We start from the raw sequence: 16,008 nt of genomic DNA, 5'->3' as shown, positions 1-16,008 counted from the left end.
TTATAAACATACATCCTGTCTGTCCACTATAAGACTACATCTCAATACAGCAATGGTAATTAATTAATCAATTGATTAAATTAAAAGGCAGCTTACCTGGGTACTAAAGTTGTTGAAAACAGCTCAAAAACTTCTAACACATAAGAACTGTGTGGGTGCGGTGGTGTAATTGAAATAACCACACCTGTGACGTGGCCTTGATTTGATTGATTGATTGATTTAAATATGTATTAACAGTTTGTAGAATTACAGTACATTTCAAGCACAAACTCAATACAAAGATTCAGATTTTACAGAGGCCAGTTTCGATTTGCAGCCATCCGTAGGTGCCCTTTGAGAGCGGTTTTAAAGGAGTCAAGGGATTCACATGTCTTAATGACTGTTGGTAGGGCGTTCCACATTTTGGTGGCATAGGAGCGAAAATAATTTAGTCCCTTGTTTGTGCCGAATCTGGGTTGTACATGGTTTGTTGCACTCCCTCTGTAGCCTGGTTAATAAACCAGACCGAATCAACCTCCAATGCATGGCTTTTGTTATTTGTGTGTACATGACCTACATGCTTTTTCACACCACAGGCCTGAGATATTTACATAGCATGCACCACACAACCTAAAATGTTCACTAAATTAACATCTGTATTTCCCACAAATGAACAGGGATGCTTGGGTTCAAATGACTGGTCCACAGACTCCACACTCCACAGCAATAAAATTGCATTTTTGTTTGTACCATATATGCCAGCAGATGGCGCTGACAGCATGTGGTTCAGCAGTTCACAGCCTTTTCCATTCTAGCCATATGCAGTTTTGTCTGCGACTGAGTAGAAATGTAACATGACTTTGATTGATTGATTGAAATATTTATTAACAGTTTGCAGAATTACAGTACATTTCAAGCACAAACTCACAAACTGGGCGGAGCTCATACATTTGGTGGAATATGCCTGCAGGTGCTAGACCACATTGTGGCCAAGAAGAATCTCATCTTCTCCACTGACTCCTGTGCAAGGTACAGCAACGAGTGACCAATGTAGGTAGCCAATCCCAGAGCCGTATACTCTGACTACAGTCGCCCCTGCTTCTAATTAGCTGTAACGTTTCCACCTGTGACATTACCCACAATGATCAAGCAATAACGCATTGACAATAAAATAAAACAAAAAAACATGAACAACAACTTTCCAAGTTCAGGACCAACGTTCCTTTCTATGTAGAAACCGGTGTTTGCTCGTTGTCGAAACTATGCAAAAAAATAATATTTTCTTTTGTAAGGGTTGCACCGTGACAACCAGGGTGAGCACTACAGACACCTATAAATACCCGGGTAGGCCAACTCACTAATGGATGGGTAAATGATGATATCTTCTCACAGTCACAGTCACCTTGCCAGCTTGTGTGGAGGTGTGTTCCTGTTGACCATGTACGACACTGATAACCCTGTGTCAAACAGGTGTAAGGTGCTCTGCTAGGACCCTGATGGAGCACACGGGCTGGTTGTGAAAGTGACTGAGAAATACTAAGCTGATCCCCATCCACAACATTTTATTTGAACCCGCAATTCAGCCACAATTTTCAAATCGGCCCCATGGTGGCGCTATAAGCCATTTCTCTACTGTAACTGTGTCACTGCAGCATAAAGGAATATTATTGCACTGTTTTATTGATATTATAGTTTTATTTTAAGTGATTGTTATTTTTGTTGGTTTATTTGTCATATATGATGTATTCAGAAAGAACTGTCACATATATATTTTTTCTTAATTATTCAGCAAAGTGCCTTTCAGATGGTGATGGGTTTGATTATATTTTTTATTTGTTATCATCAATGTTTCAAAACTGTTGTTTTCAGGCTGCGGACTCCTCAAAATAATCATATTTGAAATGGTAACCGACCCCCCAACTCTATTTATTTATTAAAAAATAAATAAATCATATTTGAACCCAAAATTGTTATATTTTAACTGTGACCGGTTTAGTAGAGATTGTAGATTCCCTATTTCTTCTACTTTTGTGTCACAACACCATGTAGGCTACCATGATACCGTATACAAAACAAAAGTTAAAATATAAATGTCAAAAAAGTTGAAATATGGATGGTTGCCCCACAGCAACGATCACCATATATGGTTGATTCATAGTATTCATAGATAGGCCTACTAGTCTAGGGGCATACATCTATAGTATGCAATATAGGCCTACTACATAGTATGCATACTAGATACACCGCAATGTGTTGTGAGTTTTTAGATATGCTATTTTCAGAGTGCAGCACCCGAGTGCAATCAAACATAAAATGACTTGTCTTTTAGTTCTGCTGGATCTCTTTATTTTCTCTAGTCCCTCCCTAAGATTTTAGTTTTTATTTGTTGATGAAATTGTCAATATATTTACCCCTTGTATATTGTCGCCGTGGAGTGGAAATGTAAAAGAGGTCCCTGTTTTATAGTTATTAAAATGTATACGAGGAACAAATTTCAGTGTAAGCTGACAATAAAGTTGTATCGTATATAATAAATAAAATTGTATACACGCTCAAAACAAGACTTTGTTAGCTTGTTATAGATCTGCCATTTTCATAAATTTCTTTACAGTGACAAAATACATTTACTCAAGTACTGTACTTCAAATAGACTATTTACAAGCTCACAATGTGTTGCAATGTCACACATTGTGAGATGGTGGATCTCCTATTTTCGAAAGATTTTTGTACACTTGAAAACTATAAATCTAGATGATGAGAGAGTACTTTCTACTTTTGGTACTTTAACTACATTTTTATACCAATACATTTGTACTTTTACTCAAGTACATTTTGAATTTCTGACCTTTACTTGTAACAGTTTTCTACATTGCAATTGATACTTTTACTTACGTCAATGAACAGTCTACATTGAAGTTATCTGAGATTACCTTATTTTTGGGTGAGAGAGACGTGACCTGTTCATTGTATTTTTGAGGGCCCTCCAATGCATGGCTTTTGTTACTTGTGTGTACATGACCTACATGCTTTTTCACACCACACCACAGGCCTAGAGATATTTACATATCAAATCAGTAATGCACCACACAACCTCAAATGTTCACTAAATTAACATCTGTATTTTCCACAAATGAACAGGGATGCTTGGGTTCAAATGACTGGTCCACAGACTCCACACTTACAGTACATTTCAAGCACAAACTCACAAACTGGGCGGAGCTCATACATTTGGTGGAATATGCCTGCAGATGCTAGACCACATTGTGGCCAAGAAGAATCTCATCTTCTCCACTGACTCCTACCACTACTACTACAATTACTACCTTCCATCAAGGCGCAGGAGAGGCTGAGGCGTGGATTTTCTGATACATTCATAGTGCAAGGTACAGCAACCAGGAACCCCCAGGACTTGTAAGTTATTTCTGGGCAATGAGGATAACAAGCGACAGCTCTGCCAGATGATGCTCAAGGTCTGGGGGAGTAAGGAGGCAGTATCCCGGCTGGCAAAATTTGAAACAGCTGCTCTCATCGTGGAGGGAAAAAGCTTATCAACTTGTGTCATTAGATGGAGAAGTAAGTTGATTGATCTAGATAGGTCTAGATAACTTTTGTTCTTGTGTTAGCATTGATGGATATAAAAATAGGATCCATCTTTTATCATGATAACTTTGAAAGGACTGTATAATTAAGAAAACATTGTAAATATCTATAACTTCAATAGCTCAGCAGGGAGACCAATTAAATACCGTGCTGTATTTACCTTAAAATGAGTGAATAGCCCTTTAAATGACCATCACTGTACCAAAAATAGAAACATACCTTAAGTTCCTTATGTTTCCTGCCTTTTAGATTGGAGACAACTAACATTGCATATTAATTTGGATGATAATTGCATTGTGAGTCCACATTCATACACTCACCCAGCTGTACAATTGATTCCATATACAGGTCTATTCTTGCTAGCAGCATCCCTTAATTTGGATTTATTTAATTTTTGTAATCAAATTATCTTCCTGTTACATTATAACACTACTGTACCTCTATCTGAGGCAGAGTTTTAGCTACCATAAAAAAACAGTGTGTGCTGAATGTACTGTGACTTGTCCAGCACTGTTTACAAATGTGGGAGCCCAGAGCCCTGCTGTGGGGCAAGTGAGGGCTATAGACATATTACCGACAGACACGGATCAATCACTTTGCTAGAGTGACATGACAAGCTTGTAAACAAACAGGCTTTCCATGCTATTACAAGTTACATACTACTTTATTGAGAATGGCGCAGATTTGTTCAGTTCATATACTTAACATAACAGAAGGACTTTGAGGGAGTGAGGCAGGCAGGTATGCCTGTGTGAACAAGCTGCCCAGCTCAGCAGATCAAGATCATGCTGTTCTGTTGTGTAGGGCAGGTCAGAATCGGAAAAAAACCTCTACGAGAATCTAAAAATGTGGGCTACCCATCGCCTGTGGAGGGCAGCATTGCACTTGCCAGTGTAGCCTACAGCTTGCCGGAAGCAAGAAGAAGAAGAAGAACTCCATACGTCATGACGTCATATCCTCATTATTATTTGGTTGTGATGGCGGTGGATTTGACTCCTCGCTTCAGAAGGTTGAACAGTCAAACTCGGAGTTTTTATGAAAATGCTCCTCCTGGTACGTACAGTATAGAACGTGTATTTCACTGCGTTTCGGGGTTTAATTGAAGCAATTAAATGAAATACTAAACAGCTTCTTTATTCGACCATGCAGTGAGTGTTGTAACTTGTCGCTAACCAGCAGTGTGTGAAGTGAAAGTCCTTCCTAGCCATGGTTCACATGACGCTCATGTTTCAGACCAAATGTAACGTCAGCTTATTATAGTATAGTATGAATATTGTGCAAACCAGTTCACCTATATTCAAACTAAATGACCGAGTGAGTCATATATTTGATATATAATTGATTAACTTATTTATTGCAACGTTTACTCCCTGTCTAAAAATGAACCCATCAACAAAGTGGGTTGTGTCAATAGAAAGACTACTTTCCTTAGTGGAAGCACTCTGAGCCCCCCACCACACGTATAAACTGTACTTTTTGGCCAAAAGGGGATTTTGTTTCCACCGGAATTTTTTTTTTTTAGTTACTCCGCTGCTCCCTCTACTGATATTGCCCAGAGAACTGCCTCATAGAGGATATTTTTCCTCCGGTGAAAAAATATCCCTTTTTAGCCAAAAAGTACCGTTTATACGTGTGGTGGGGGGCTCAGAGTGCTTCCACTAAGGAAAGTACTCTTTCTATTGACACAACCCGCCTTTGTTTTGGTGAGTAGCAAAAAGTCCCATAGCCTTGTACTGCAGGGCAGAATCGTAGAAGCAGTAGAAGGATATGGATCAGAGCTAAACTTTGGGCTCCTCAGAGCCCTCATCGTCCGTCACAGCAAAAAGCGGACCTTAGAGCTTTCAGTGTGGCAGCCCCTACCCTCTGGAACTCTCTCCCCATGGATATTTGCCATTCGCCAACATTGGACTCCCAATTTCTTTGTATTGTATTTTGTATTGTAAAGCCTCCAAATGAGACAGGCGATTTTGTGCGTCCGTGTGTGCCTCGTCTGTCAGGATTTTCGGGCCCCTTCCGAGCGACCCAGCTGTGGCAGAACATCATCCAGGCCCTCCAGACCCAGGTGGAGGTGCGGCGTCACCGGAGACACCTGCGCGTTCACGCGGAGTGCTTTGCGGGCTCGGACGCGGTGGACGCCGTCCTCAGCCACCTGATGCAGAACGTGGTGTTCTCCACCAGCGAGGTGTCTCGCCTGAAGGCCACTCGGCTGTGCCAGGCGCTGATGGAGGCCAAGGTGTTTGAGCCGGTCGGCACCAAGCTGTTCCGCCGAGACAAAGAGGTGGCCTTCGAGGACAGCAGCTCCAGCCTCTACCGTTTCGTGGACTGCAACGCGTTGCCGGGCTCCGCCACCAGTGCCTGTGGTGACGCTGAAAACATGGCGCCCGAGCCGGAGCGGGAGAGAAGGAAGAACAAGAGAGTGTCCAGGTAGGTCAAATGTAATTCTGCAGTGTATTGATATCGGCTATTTGACTTTGACTTTGAACTATTTGACCGTGGTCATTTGGCATGTCGTTGTATATAGGTGAACATTTTCAAAAGTCTTAGGACTGTTTCAAAAATGGCAGATCTATGAGCTTGTAGAACGGCTATTTATAATGTAACAGTTTATCATTTTTAAATCGGATCTATGTTTTTCAAATTGTTGTTTGACAAGATAACGGACGGTCAAAACATGGGTAATTGGTGGGATTGTCATCGATCAGACCCAACAATCTGGTGAAAATAGCAACTCATAACACATGGCATCGTGGCACATTATGAGCTTGTAGATGTGCTATTTCCACTTTACTAAAATATCTTTGAAAACGTTTTCCTTGTGATCCGGTGCCATTACACCATTTCTACAAGGTATCCCTAAAGCCTCTCTGCCCTAATAAAACACAGCCATGTCTGCACGAAAAATCTCGTCCTGGGAATCGGACCTAGGCTTATTGCCATTTCAAACCATTGACCACAAGACGCAACAACACACATCGTGGCTAGGATATGGTGCCCATTTATAATGCAACACGGTGTGTTTGATGGCAACCGTACACACATGCGCAGTACGCACATCATGTGAATGTATTCATGTACAGTATATTGCCTCCTTCCATGTTTTGTGCCTAGGTTAAATGAGCTGCGGACCATATCTAATCCCCTTGCAGTAGGGCCTTCAGACAGGAGGGTCGAGAGGCTCCTGAAGACAATTAATCTGCACCCTTCCCTGCCCTCACGTCTCAACTCGGCCTCGTCCTCCTCCACCTTCCTCTCTAAAGCTGGTAAGATTCATCCAGCCTTGGAGACATGATGTGAGCTTAATCAGCTTATATATCTGCTATTTTGAACATATTCACATATTGTGAAATGCCCCAAAATGAGAGATTCCGGGTTGAAAGTGGACAACAAGGAAAAAAGAAAAAAATGCACAAAGCTACACAACACAGTGTATAACTGCACCACTACCCACCCACCACACATTCAATATTTGTAATCCTCATCCATCCACACATTCACAAGATGCATGGCGTTTATGATCCACCTTCCCACCTCCACAAAAACCCACAAAGGTTAAAGGGACACTTTTTTGCAAAAAAATATATGTTAATGACGTTTAGAAGATTTGAATCACTCCTGGGGTTTTTTTTATTTGTGTAATATGTGCTCATTTACTTCCTGGACTACATGTTCAATGTAAAGCCACCAAACATCATTATACATGTTTTTGCAAAAAAGGGTGAAGTGTCCCTTTTAAAGGTAGAGGAAGGGATCATTTTATAACTATATATTCTGATAGGACTCATTGCCAGCTCCAGTTGACCCAATCTGCCCCACGTGTTTATTTTTATTTTTTAAATAACGTAAAATTACGTCTTTGCACAGGTAGGTAGGTTAAAACATGACATTCCTGGCATCCATGACATTCCTGGCACAGATTGAGTTGCAAACAAAATTTGGACTGGAACACTAAAACAACTAAAATATAATCTGATAAATGGGTACTTTCCTGATTGCCTGAAGATTGACCACCCACCTGAAAAATGTATTTTCTGTTGGAGCTGAAAATAGATACTTGGGGCGGCGGTGGGTCAGGGGTGGCCGGATGGAAACCACAAGGTTGCACTTGCCAGTTCGAACCTGGGCTCCCCCAGAGTTGGTGTCGAAGTGTCCTTGAGCAAGACACTGAACCCCCGAATTGCTCCTGATGTGCTGGTTGGTGCCTTGCATGGTTTCCACCACCATCGGTGTATGAATGGGTGAATGTAATGCACTAATCTAATTTCGATGTAAAGCGCCTTGGATAAAGGCGCTATATTAATGCACCATTTACCCCTGTTACGACACGCACATGCACGCACACAAGCACACGCACGTGGGCTGTGTACTTGCTAATGTTAGAAATGTCAAAGCACAGAACCACCAGCTCAATAAGAAACAGGTTCTGTGCTTTGACACTTCTATGTCATATATATATGTGCAGCCTTGCACTATTTCAACATCTCTCTCTTCACATTGCTGTTGTCTCTCCATAGTGGTGGATGCAGTTTGGAGACAGCAGACTCTTCTCCAGTTGTTGCAGATAGTGGAGCTTCCAGTGCTGGACTGCATCCTGACCTCCCCAGCCAGATCCCAGGCTGCATGCGGTGGCCCCCTGGGGTCCATCCATCCCGACCTGGTCATCTCCAACACCTGTCTAGACAGAGAGCTGCCCCAGAGCCTCAGTTTACACCAGTCAGTGCTCCAGTTGACTCATTGATCAGTGTCGTAAAATTTAAAATCACACCTGTGTTAAGTGAGGGTTGCTCTTATCATCCTACGTCGTCATGACGTAAAATAGACACTATGCCTATTTGCTCAGACACTTAAGACGTCAAATTATCCATTCATTGTCAATGGAAATGTAATGTTTGTGTAAGACAAAAATAAGCCGATTTGCTCAGACACTATGACGTAAATTGTTGCCTTTATTGTTTGCTCTATGGGCGTATATAATAATTCCAACTACCGGTATATTTTTGGCTATTAAAAAAATCACACCCGTGTGAAATGAGGGGTGCTCTTGTCATCGTACATCAATTTATGTTAGCGGACATTTGACATTGCCAAATAAGGTACATACTGTAAGGTGGTCCCTTATTGGCCAAGTTGCTCCCACCAACATATGATTGGTTAGCAGATTTGATCATTTACATATGAGGTAAGTTTTCCCTTCAATGTCAATGGCTTTTAATGTTTTGATGTTTAATTTACGTCATATTTAGCGGAATTCTGACGTCATTTCTCCATTCATTGTCAATGGCACATTGATTTAGAGGACATTTGACCGGAATTCCCCTGTCAATGGAAAATCTTGAGATGTGTGGGGACAAAAGCCGTTAATAGAAGGGGCTAGCACCCCTTAAAAACCACACCGGTGTGAAGTGAGGGGCGCACAATCATTATACATCATCCAATGAACAACTGAATTCATGTGATCGGTTAGCCGATTTGCTCGTCTACATATGACGTCAATTTTCCCTTTATTGTCGATGGCATTTAATGTTTGTGTTGCCACAAAGTTACGTCATATTTGATGGACATTTTACCTAATTTCTCCTTTCATTGTCAATGGCAAATATGAGACGTGTGTGTGTGTGTGTGTGTGTGTGTGTGGACAAAAGCTGTGTATAGGAGGGGCTCAAAAATACTAATATAAATTTCTGAGCTGTGTCATCCAAGGTTACAATTTTGATGGCTTTGTTTTCCTCAGGCTGGATGGGTGGTTGTCAGCAGCCGCAGACTGCCTGGAGCTTTTCCCAGATCAACTGATCGTGGTGGCAGGAGAGCAGCTCCGCCAACAGGGCGGTGCCACCACAGCTTCGGAGGGAGACCAAGAGGTGACCTGCAGACACAAGAGGCTGCTGTTTGACACCATGGCCAAGCACTACGGCGGACAGGAGAAGTCACCGCTGCTCTCGGGACGCTATCTGGACGTGCACATTGCCATACTGGATTTGTTGGGTGAGACTTGAAAAGGGTTTACTTTACTTACAGTTTGACTTTTGTTTTGTGTGAAAATGGAGAGGAGGAAAGACATGCAAAACAAGTCTCCTCAGTTAGTATTGAAAGTGGGGACGATTCAATTATTATGGTTACCACACACACACACACACACACACACACACACACACACACACACACACAGTTCATACAGTTCATGAATCCTATTCAACACAGCAAGGTAAAGGGTCAAGTAAATAAATGTGTCTAAAAACAACATGCTATGTAAATAATATACAACATAACAGTATACTGTATTTGAACAAGTAACCACATCTGCGTAGTAACTAGCATCTGTCGAAATAGCCAACAAAAATGATACAAAGAGAGAGAAGTGCAATGGGGTGAAGTATAGCGTTTGAAGGTTAGGTTCACAGCTTGGCAGCCAGGAGGGAGAAGAGTCTAGGAAGAAGTGATAATGTCCTCGGGGTATGGGTGTATCTTGAAGAAGTGATCATGTCCTCGGGGTATGGGTGTATCTTGAAGAAGTGATCATGTCCTCTGGGTATGGGTGTGTATCTTGCTGCTTGCTTCTCTACAGATGCCAAAAAGATGGGGGAAGCGATCAGGGCATCTCAGCTGTGTCTGCGGCTACTAGATGCCAGTGCCAGAGATGAGCTGCGTAGACTCCTTGTCTTCATGGCCACAGCAGCTCACCCAGAGGCCTGTCCTCTGCATAAACAGGTAACCCCTGCACCAGCCTCTCACCTGTAAACACAGCCTTGCACTATATACAGCAACAACGTATTTCTAAATTGTAGTAGACTATGGAAACATTGGAAAGACAAGGCTTTGCACATGCAACCACTGACATTTAATATAGATCAAAATCCAATTCCAAATCTTGGAAAACCACGAATGCCACACACACAGCACAACTGATTCTAGGAACAGAAAGGGAGACATTTATATCGTTGCTGTTGGGTGGAAACCTAAACCTTGTATTGTACAGTAACTTTTCAGGAAATGGGGAACAAATAACCTTTGTTTCAATGGATTCAATTTAGCTATTATTTACCATTCATTCAACCTGGTGTCCCTAATTTGGGGCATGACATAGACCTATAATAATAAAAAATAGCCAATCTTCAAGTTATTTTTGCTACTTTTGCATTCAAAGTTCAGAAGTTCAAGTTTGGGCCTGTGGTATAAAATATTTATTTTCAAGGTTTTATGATTTTTTTGTATATTGACTCACTGTTATCTGTCAGATGGACAACCGGGCATTGGTCATCCGTACCTTCCAGAAGGCCATTGTCCAGAACAATGAGCTGACCCGAGCCCAGGGCGAAACCCTGGTGAAGTTTGTCATGGACAACCACACGCAACTCTTCAAGGTCTGTTCTACACCTTTTAAAATCGGTTAATTGCAATTTTAAAGTCACAATATGGAAGAAAACAAGTCTGCTTCATTCAATGGGTAATTGAAAACAATGCTAGCACAATTCAATACATCTGTTAGCTTATTGGCACTGATGCCATATTAGACACTTAAGGTCCAGTAGCTGTATACAGAGTACAGTCTAATTATTCTGTGTTTTGAAACGGTGGTTAAAAATGTCTTCTTTTAGAAGAGGGACTCTCTCTGTGTGTCTAAATATGTTGTGCATGGCCAAGGAAGTAACTCACCTTATTTATTCTTTTCACTTTCACTGTCTACCTGTAATGGCTGCAGACTCCTACATGTCTGATTGAAGCAGTGAGGAAGACATTGCAGACAATGCAACAAGGGAGAGACCACGATTCCATTGCAAGTAGGTCACAAGACTTGACAGACTTGAATTCTCATGCATCTTCATCTTCAGTAGGGTTAGTATATCGCACATTTAAACTGTTTAACATTTTTGTAACGAGCTATGGGGTCTGTATTGCCAGTTGCAGTATAATTAAGCAATATTACACGAGAGGGTGTTGTTTAACGTGATTATTGCCACGACAGTGATGCGGTAGGGGAACGAGACGAAGTCGAGTTCCGCAAGCATCACTGAAGTTTTGATTAGGTGGTGGTGTGTGCTGGTTAAACCTCTGGCTAGAAGGCTGTTTCAACCAATCAAATCCTTCCTCTTAACGACCTGTTGTAGAATAAAGTCTTAAGTGTGCACATCGTGGCATACACACATCCCCGGGTTTGGGTTGAACCAAACTTGTTTGGTTTTATCTTTTATCTGACGTTGTTGAAACTCGCCCTGACTACCATACAATTAAAAAAAATATATATATATATATATATACAAGAGAAGAGAAGAATAGACTATTTGCCATTTTCACAAATGCATGCATAGGAACTCTTGGAGCCCGGCTCACATTGTCACTGTCGGCATTTAAAAAGACAGAAAATCCAGACAAGACAGAAATTCTAATAAAATAAAACCAGTGCAATCGTCTAAAACAAATGCAATCGACTCAACTGATAACCAAATTCATCAAGCAAACTTAATTTAATTCAAATGAAACTGAAAACAATCAAATCAAAATGAAATTAAAATCGAACGGGGGAAAAAAAATGCTCAACTATTCTAATAATCTTAGTTTCACCCTTGGTGTTGCAGCGTTCACCTTCTGCCAGCAGGTGACAGCCCAGCAGTACGAGGACCAGCGGGAGGCCGCCACCCTGGAGCATCTCAAGCAGCTTCTCTGTGACATCACACTGAACGACAGCATTCCCGTCAAGGAGAAGAAGAGGCTAGTCAAAGAGTTCCAGAAACACCACCCCGTGGTTTTCCTGCAGCACTTCTCCAGCATCTTCTAATCTAAAACCATATAATAGCACAGAGAGTGCTCCCCATAGATCAGAAAGTGTAAGGCATGAAACAAATTTATTACCGGTTAGCTTAACCTTAAGTTCAAACAACTTTCTTTGTTACATCTTGTGTACAGGTGCATAATGGCCCAAATAATTTAGTTCTGTTTCCTAATTGTAGCGGCATCAGCAATAATAGTAAAATTCTGTTCCTGCTCACCTGACTTGGGAACGGTGGTCACTAAGTGCTCAGCTTTATAGAAAGGTTAGACAACATTGTAGCCCCTTTTCCACCTAAATCACTTTGGTTCTAGAACTGGTTCCGTTCTAGATTCTTGGAACCATGGTGCTTTCACGGAACCGCGCGGCCATTTTTAGGTTCCGAACCAACTTTTAGACCCTTTTTGAAACGGGCTCCTCGCCACTCGCTCTACACACTTCCACTGGTGCGATCTGCAACAGCACTGCCTGCTTCTAGTAAGAGCAGCACTGCAGGGCCAGCGTGCCTGTCACTCAAGACGGCCGTGGCCACTCGATGCAAGTGGATGGGAATTCCGCTGCCTTCTCTATTATTTACATATCTATGCTCAAACCGAGTGGAAGTGTGTAGGCAGGGCGAGTAGCTAGTTTCGCAGAAGGGGTTAGGATTCTGAACTAATTCCTTTTCCGTGGACACACTCTGAACAGGTTCAATATTAGGCGGGGAAAAATAACTGATCTGGTTCAACTGCAGTGGAAAAGGGGCCTGAGTGAAAAGTCTGATTATTTGTGTATGTGAGGAGAAGACATTGTCTTCTGAGATGAATATTTGAAAAGGATGATTGTACAATTTGTTTCAGAAACGGAGGCAATGTAGCTTTTTTCAATATTTTTCAAATGCATATCAAGTTGAATTTTTAATATAGTAACGTTTGCTTACTAAGGGAATCTGGTCTATGTAGCACTAATGTACGTGAATGCTGCAGTTGAATCTAATTTATTTCTGTCTGAGGTGTAGTAGGACATTTTTTGTGATGATTACAATTAATTCAGCAATGTGTTTGTAAACACAGCTGGGTTGGAATTATGTCATTTCTCTTGAATTTACGGGTTTTTTTAAATGATGGAAGTGTGTAATTTCTATTTTATTTCATAACATTAGTTCTGGACAGAGTAATTTGTTTAACCTATACTTGAAATTAGGCTAATGCATTGGAATGGCATTACCTTCAGCCTACACAGGTTTAACAAACCTTTAAAAAAATGAATACATTACGGCTTGTTAAATATCACTTAGGATGCACTTTATGGTGTTGGAACATGCCTTACTTGTTTATAAATAAAATTACATTTGATGTTCATATGTTTCAAAGACTCAATTATTTAAATGGGGGGTCCACCTTGTTCAATTCATCATAACATTTAGAGATGTATAAATTAGGGCTGTGAATCTTTGGGTGTCCCACGATTCGATTCCAATTCTTGGGGTCACGATTCTCAATCCAAAAGCTTCCAGATTCAAAACAATTCTACTATTCTCTATAGTATTTCCCCTCGACTAGAGGATTTCCTGAATGTAGCAACTTTGTACATTTCTCCATTCAGCTGGTGGAGTCTATATAGATCCCATAGGCCGGATGGACAGTGTTGTTGCTGACACTGACAGTAATAATAAAACATCATTATGGCTTGATTTTATGATATAATGTACATTTATACAAAAACAAATTATTTAAAGGCAAGCATGCTGTCCGAATCTTTTGTTTTAATCAGCCAGCTCTGACAGTCTTCCCTAGCTCCTTGTGAGATTCTAGTTGTTTAACCTTTTGTTGAAACTCCATCTCCATGTAATACATTAACAAGCCCTATTTTGGCTATTTGAATATTAACCATATTAACAGACAATGTCACGCGACACGTGACATTGTTGTAGATCTGCGGAAATGGGACATTCTGCATAATGATTTGAATAATATATGTTTAAGTAGCATATGCTATATTTTGATGCCAATATTAGCCTTCTTCTGTAGCCTACTTTTACTTACGTAAATGTTCAATACTTAGTATTTCTACATGATGGTATTACTTTTAAGTTTAAAAAAAAAAAACATTTTAAGGCAACCTTTTTCCACCACTGATTTTGGGTCCATTTTTGAGAAACACTGCAGTGCATTTAGAACGGTTGCTTGACAACCAACTAGCCAATCCATAGAACGGCAAAACCAAACGTCGCTCCGGGGCATGGGATGTCGACTCCACTCTCACTCACTCAGTCAATCAGACAGACTGACATTCAAATACATGACATTTCAGACGGACACACATGCCATGCAATCTGCTGTCAACATGGACACTAAGCTTTATGATGTGCCGCCCAGTCTGATGAAAACTTTCTGTGAGATAATGGACAGCGGAGATGATAGACTTGGATGGCGTGAGCTAGGTAAGGGGAATTTCAGGGGGGTTTCCTGCATTTGCGATTTGCGGAGTATAGGCTATATGAAAAGATCTCATAACATCCGCCTCCTCAGACCGCCCGTCATTTAGCTTTTATGATACCATCTGACTGTTGGTTATGATCTGGGTGAGGACAGATAAAAAAATGTAGATAGTCTTGTGGTTTGTATTTGTTGTAATCTTGTTCTCAGAACATTAACAACATAATCATGACTTTCTTCAGCTGCACGCATTGTACCAAGTTGGCTCGAGGTGCGTCGCACAGAGAGGGTGGAGGCTAGGGGGAAAAGTCCTACCTGGGAGCTGATGTGGTCCTGGGCACAGCAGCTCACCACAGTAGGAGATCTGCTCAAAGTATTGCAGGACATGGGCCATCACAGGGCAATACAGCTTTTTATGCCAGGTAAGTGTTAATTTGACTCTGAAGTTGAAGTTATGCGGGAACGCCTTCTGAGTGGCAAAAACAATTGTTTCTGGTCCATGACAGCCCATATAGGCTACAGCCTATACTATTGCTTGCATTAAACAAATTTTAAACAACTTAAACTCACTTTGCCACTCGTCACTTTATGCATGCGCATACCATCTATAGGAGAAAGATAACATTGATAATGTGAAAAATAACAATTATTCTACATTCTCTAATTATGTAGACTTCTTGTAAATTAAGATGTTTAACAATAATTTAACTCTTGAGAGTGTAGATTAAATATCTATAAAGGTTGACCAACTCTCCATCATTTTGCTGATGACCACCCGGAGACTCCTCAAGGACCACTGGTTGGAAACCACTGGTGTACAGTAGAAGCATAACAACTGAGTGACATTTATGTTTCAGACTGGGCTGCTCCTGCAGGGCAGCCGAAGGCCTCAGCTCATGTGTCATTACCAGAGGTAGAGACAATGTCGTCATACTGCATTATTTAAGATGTCAAATACCAAAAACAACATGAGCAGTATAGTGTAAATATGAATGTATACGTTTTATTTAAGCCGTCAGTTATCAGCACGGATGAGGATCCCCACCAACCATGGGAGATGACCTCAAGTCCTCCATTAAGTCTGGGTAAGCTACGGGCACTACGGACTGTCTACATACATTGTCAGTAATGTATCAGTATTACTGATAATTTAATACTGATACAGGAAAATCGGGGCTTTTTCCTGTTCTTTCTGACCATTTGATAAACCAAACCCTATAGTTCAAATTCTGAAGCATCTCAAGTTATTTTAGT

General features: G+C 41.1%; 2 protein-coding genes across 3 annotated transcripts in view; both read left to right on the top strand.

Moving 5' to 3' along the window:
* Positions 1-4,556: 4,556 nt before the first annotated feature.
* On the top strand, positions 4,557-13,634 carry depdc4 (DEP domain containing 4; the record flags this gene model as incomplete). Its single annotated transcript, XM_080757376.1, has 9 exons — positions 4,557-4,632; positions 5,577-6,003; positions 6,688-6,839; positions 8,091-8,289; positions 9,308-9,558; positions 10,139-10,281; positions 10,809-10,934; positions 11,273-11,351; positions 12,147-13,634. 9 exons carry the CDS (start codon positions 4,557-4,559, stop codon positions 12,344-12,346), a joined length of 1,653 nt encoding a protein of 550 aa, XP_080613502.1. The 3' UTR covers positions 12,347-13,634.
* Positions 13,635-14,614: 980 nt separating this feature from the next.
* irak3 (interleukin-1 receptor-associated kinase 3) overlaps positions 14,615-16,008 on the top strand; it is a 297,236-nt gene continuing 295,842 nt past the window's right edge. For both annotated transcript variants that reach the window (XM_080757702.1, XM_080757701.1), the window contains exons 1-4: positions 14,615-14,759; positions 14,997-15,176; positions 15,612-15,667; positions 15,767-15,839. In XM_080757702.1, coding sequence (XP_080613828.1) covers positions 14,618-14,759; positions 14,997-15,176; positions 15,612-15,667; positions 15,767-15,839 — 451 coding nt within the window. In that variant the 5' untranslated portion in view covers positions 14,615-14,617. The remainder of the gene's footprint in view (positions 14,760-14,996; positions 15,177-15,611; positions 15,668-15,766; positions 15,840-16,008) is intronic.

The sequence above is a fragment of the Protomyctophum bolini genome (assembly GCF_963924005.1).
Source record: "Protomyctophum bolini genome assembly, chromosome: 23".
Taxonomy (NCBI): Eukaryota; Metazoa; Chordata; class Actinopteri; order Myctophiformes; family Myctophidae; genus Protomyctophum; species Protomyctophum bolini.
Note: the sequence above shows the minus strand (reverse complement) of the source record. Positions and strands in the feature narration are given on the sequence as shown.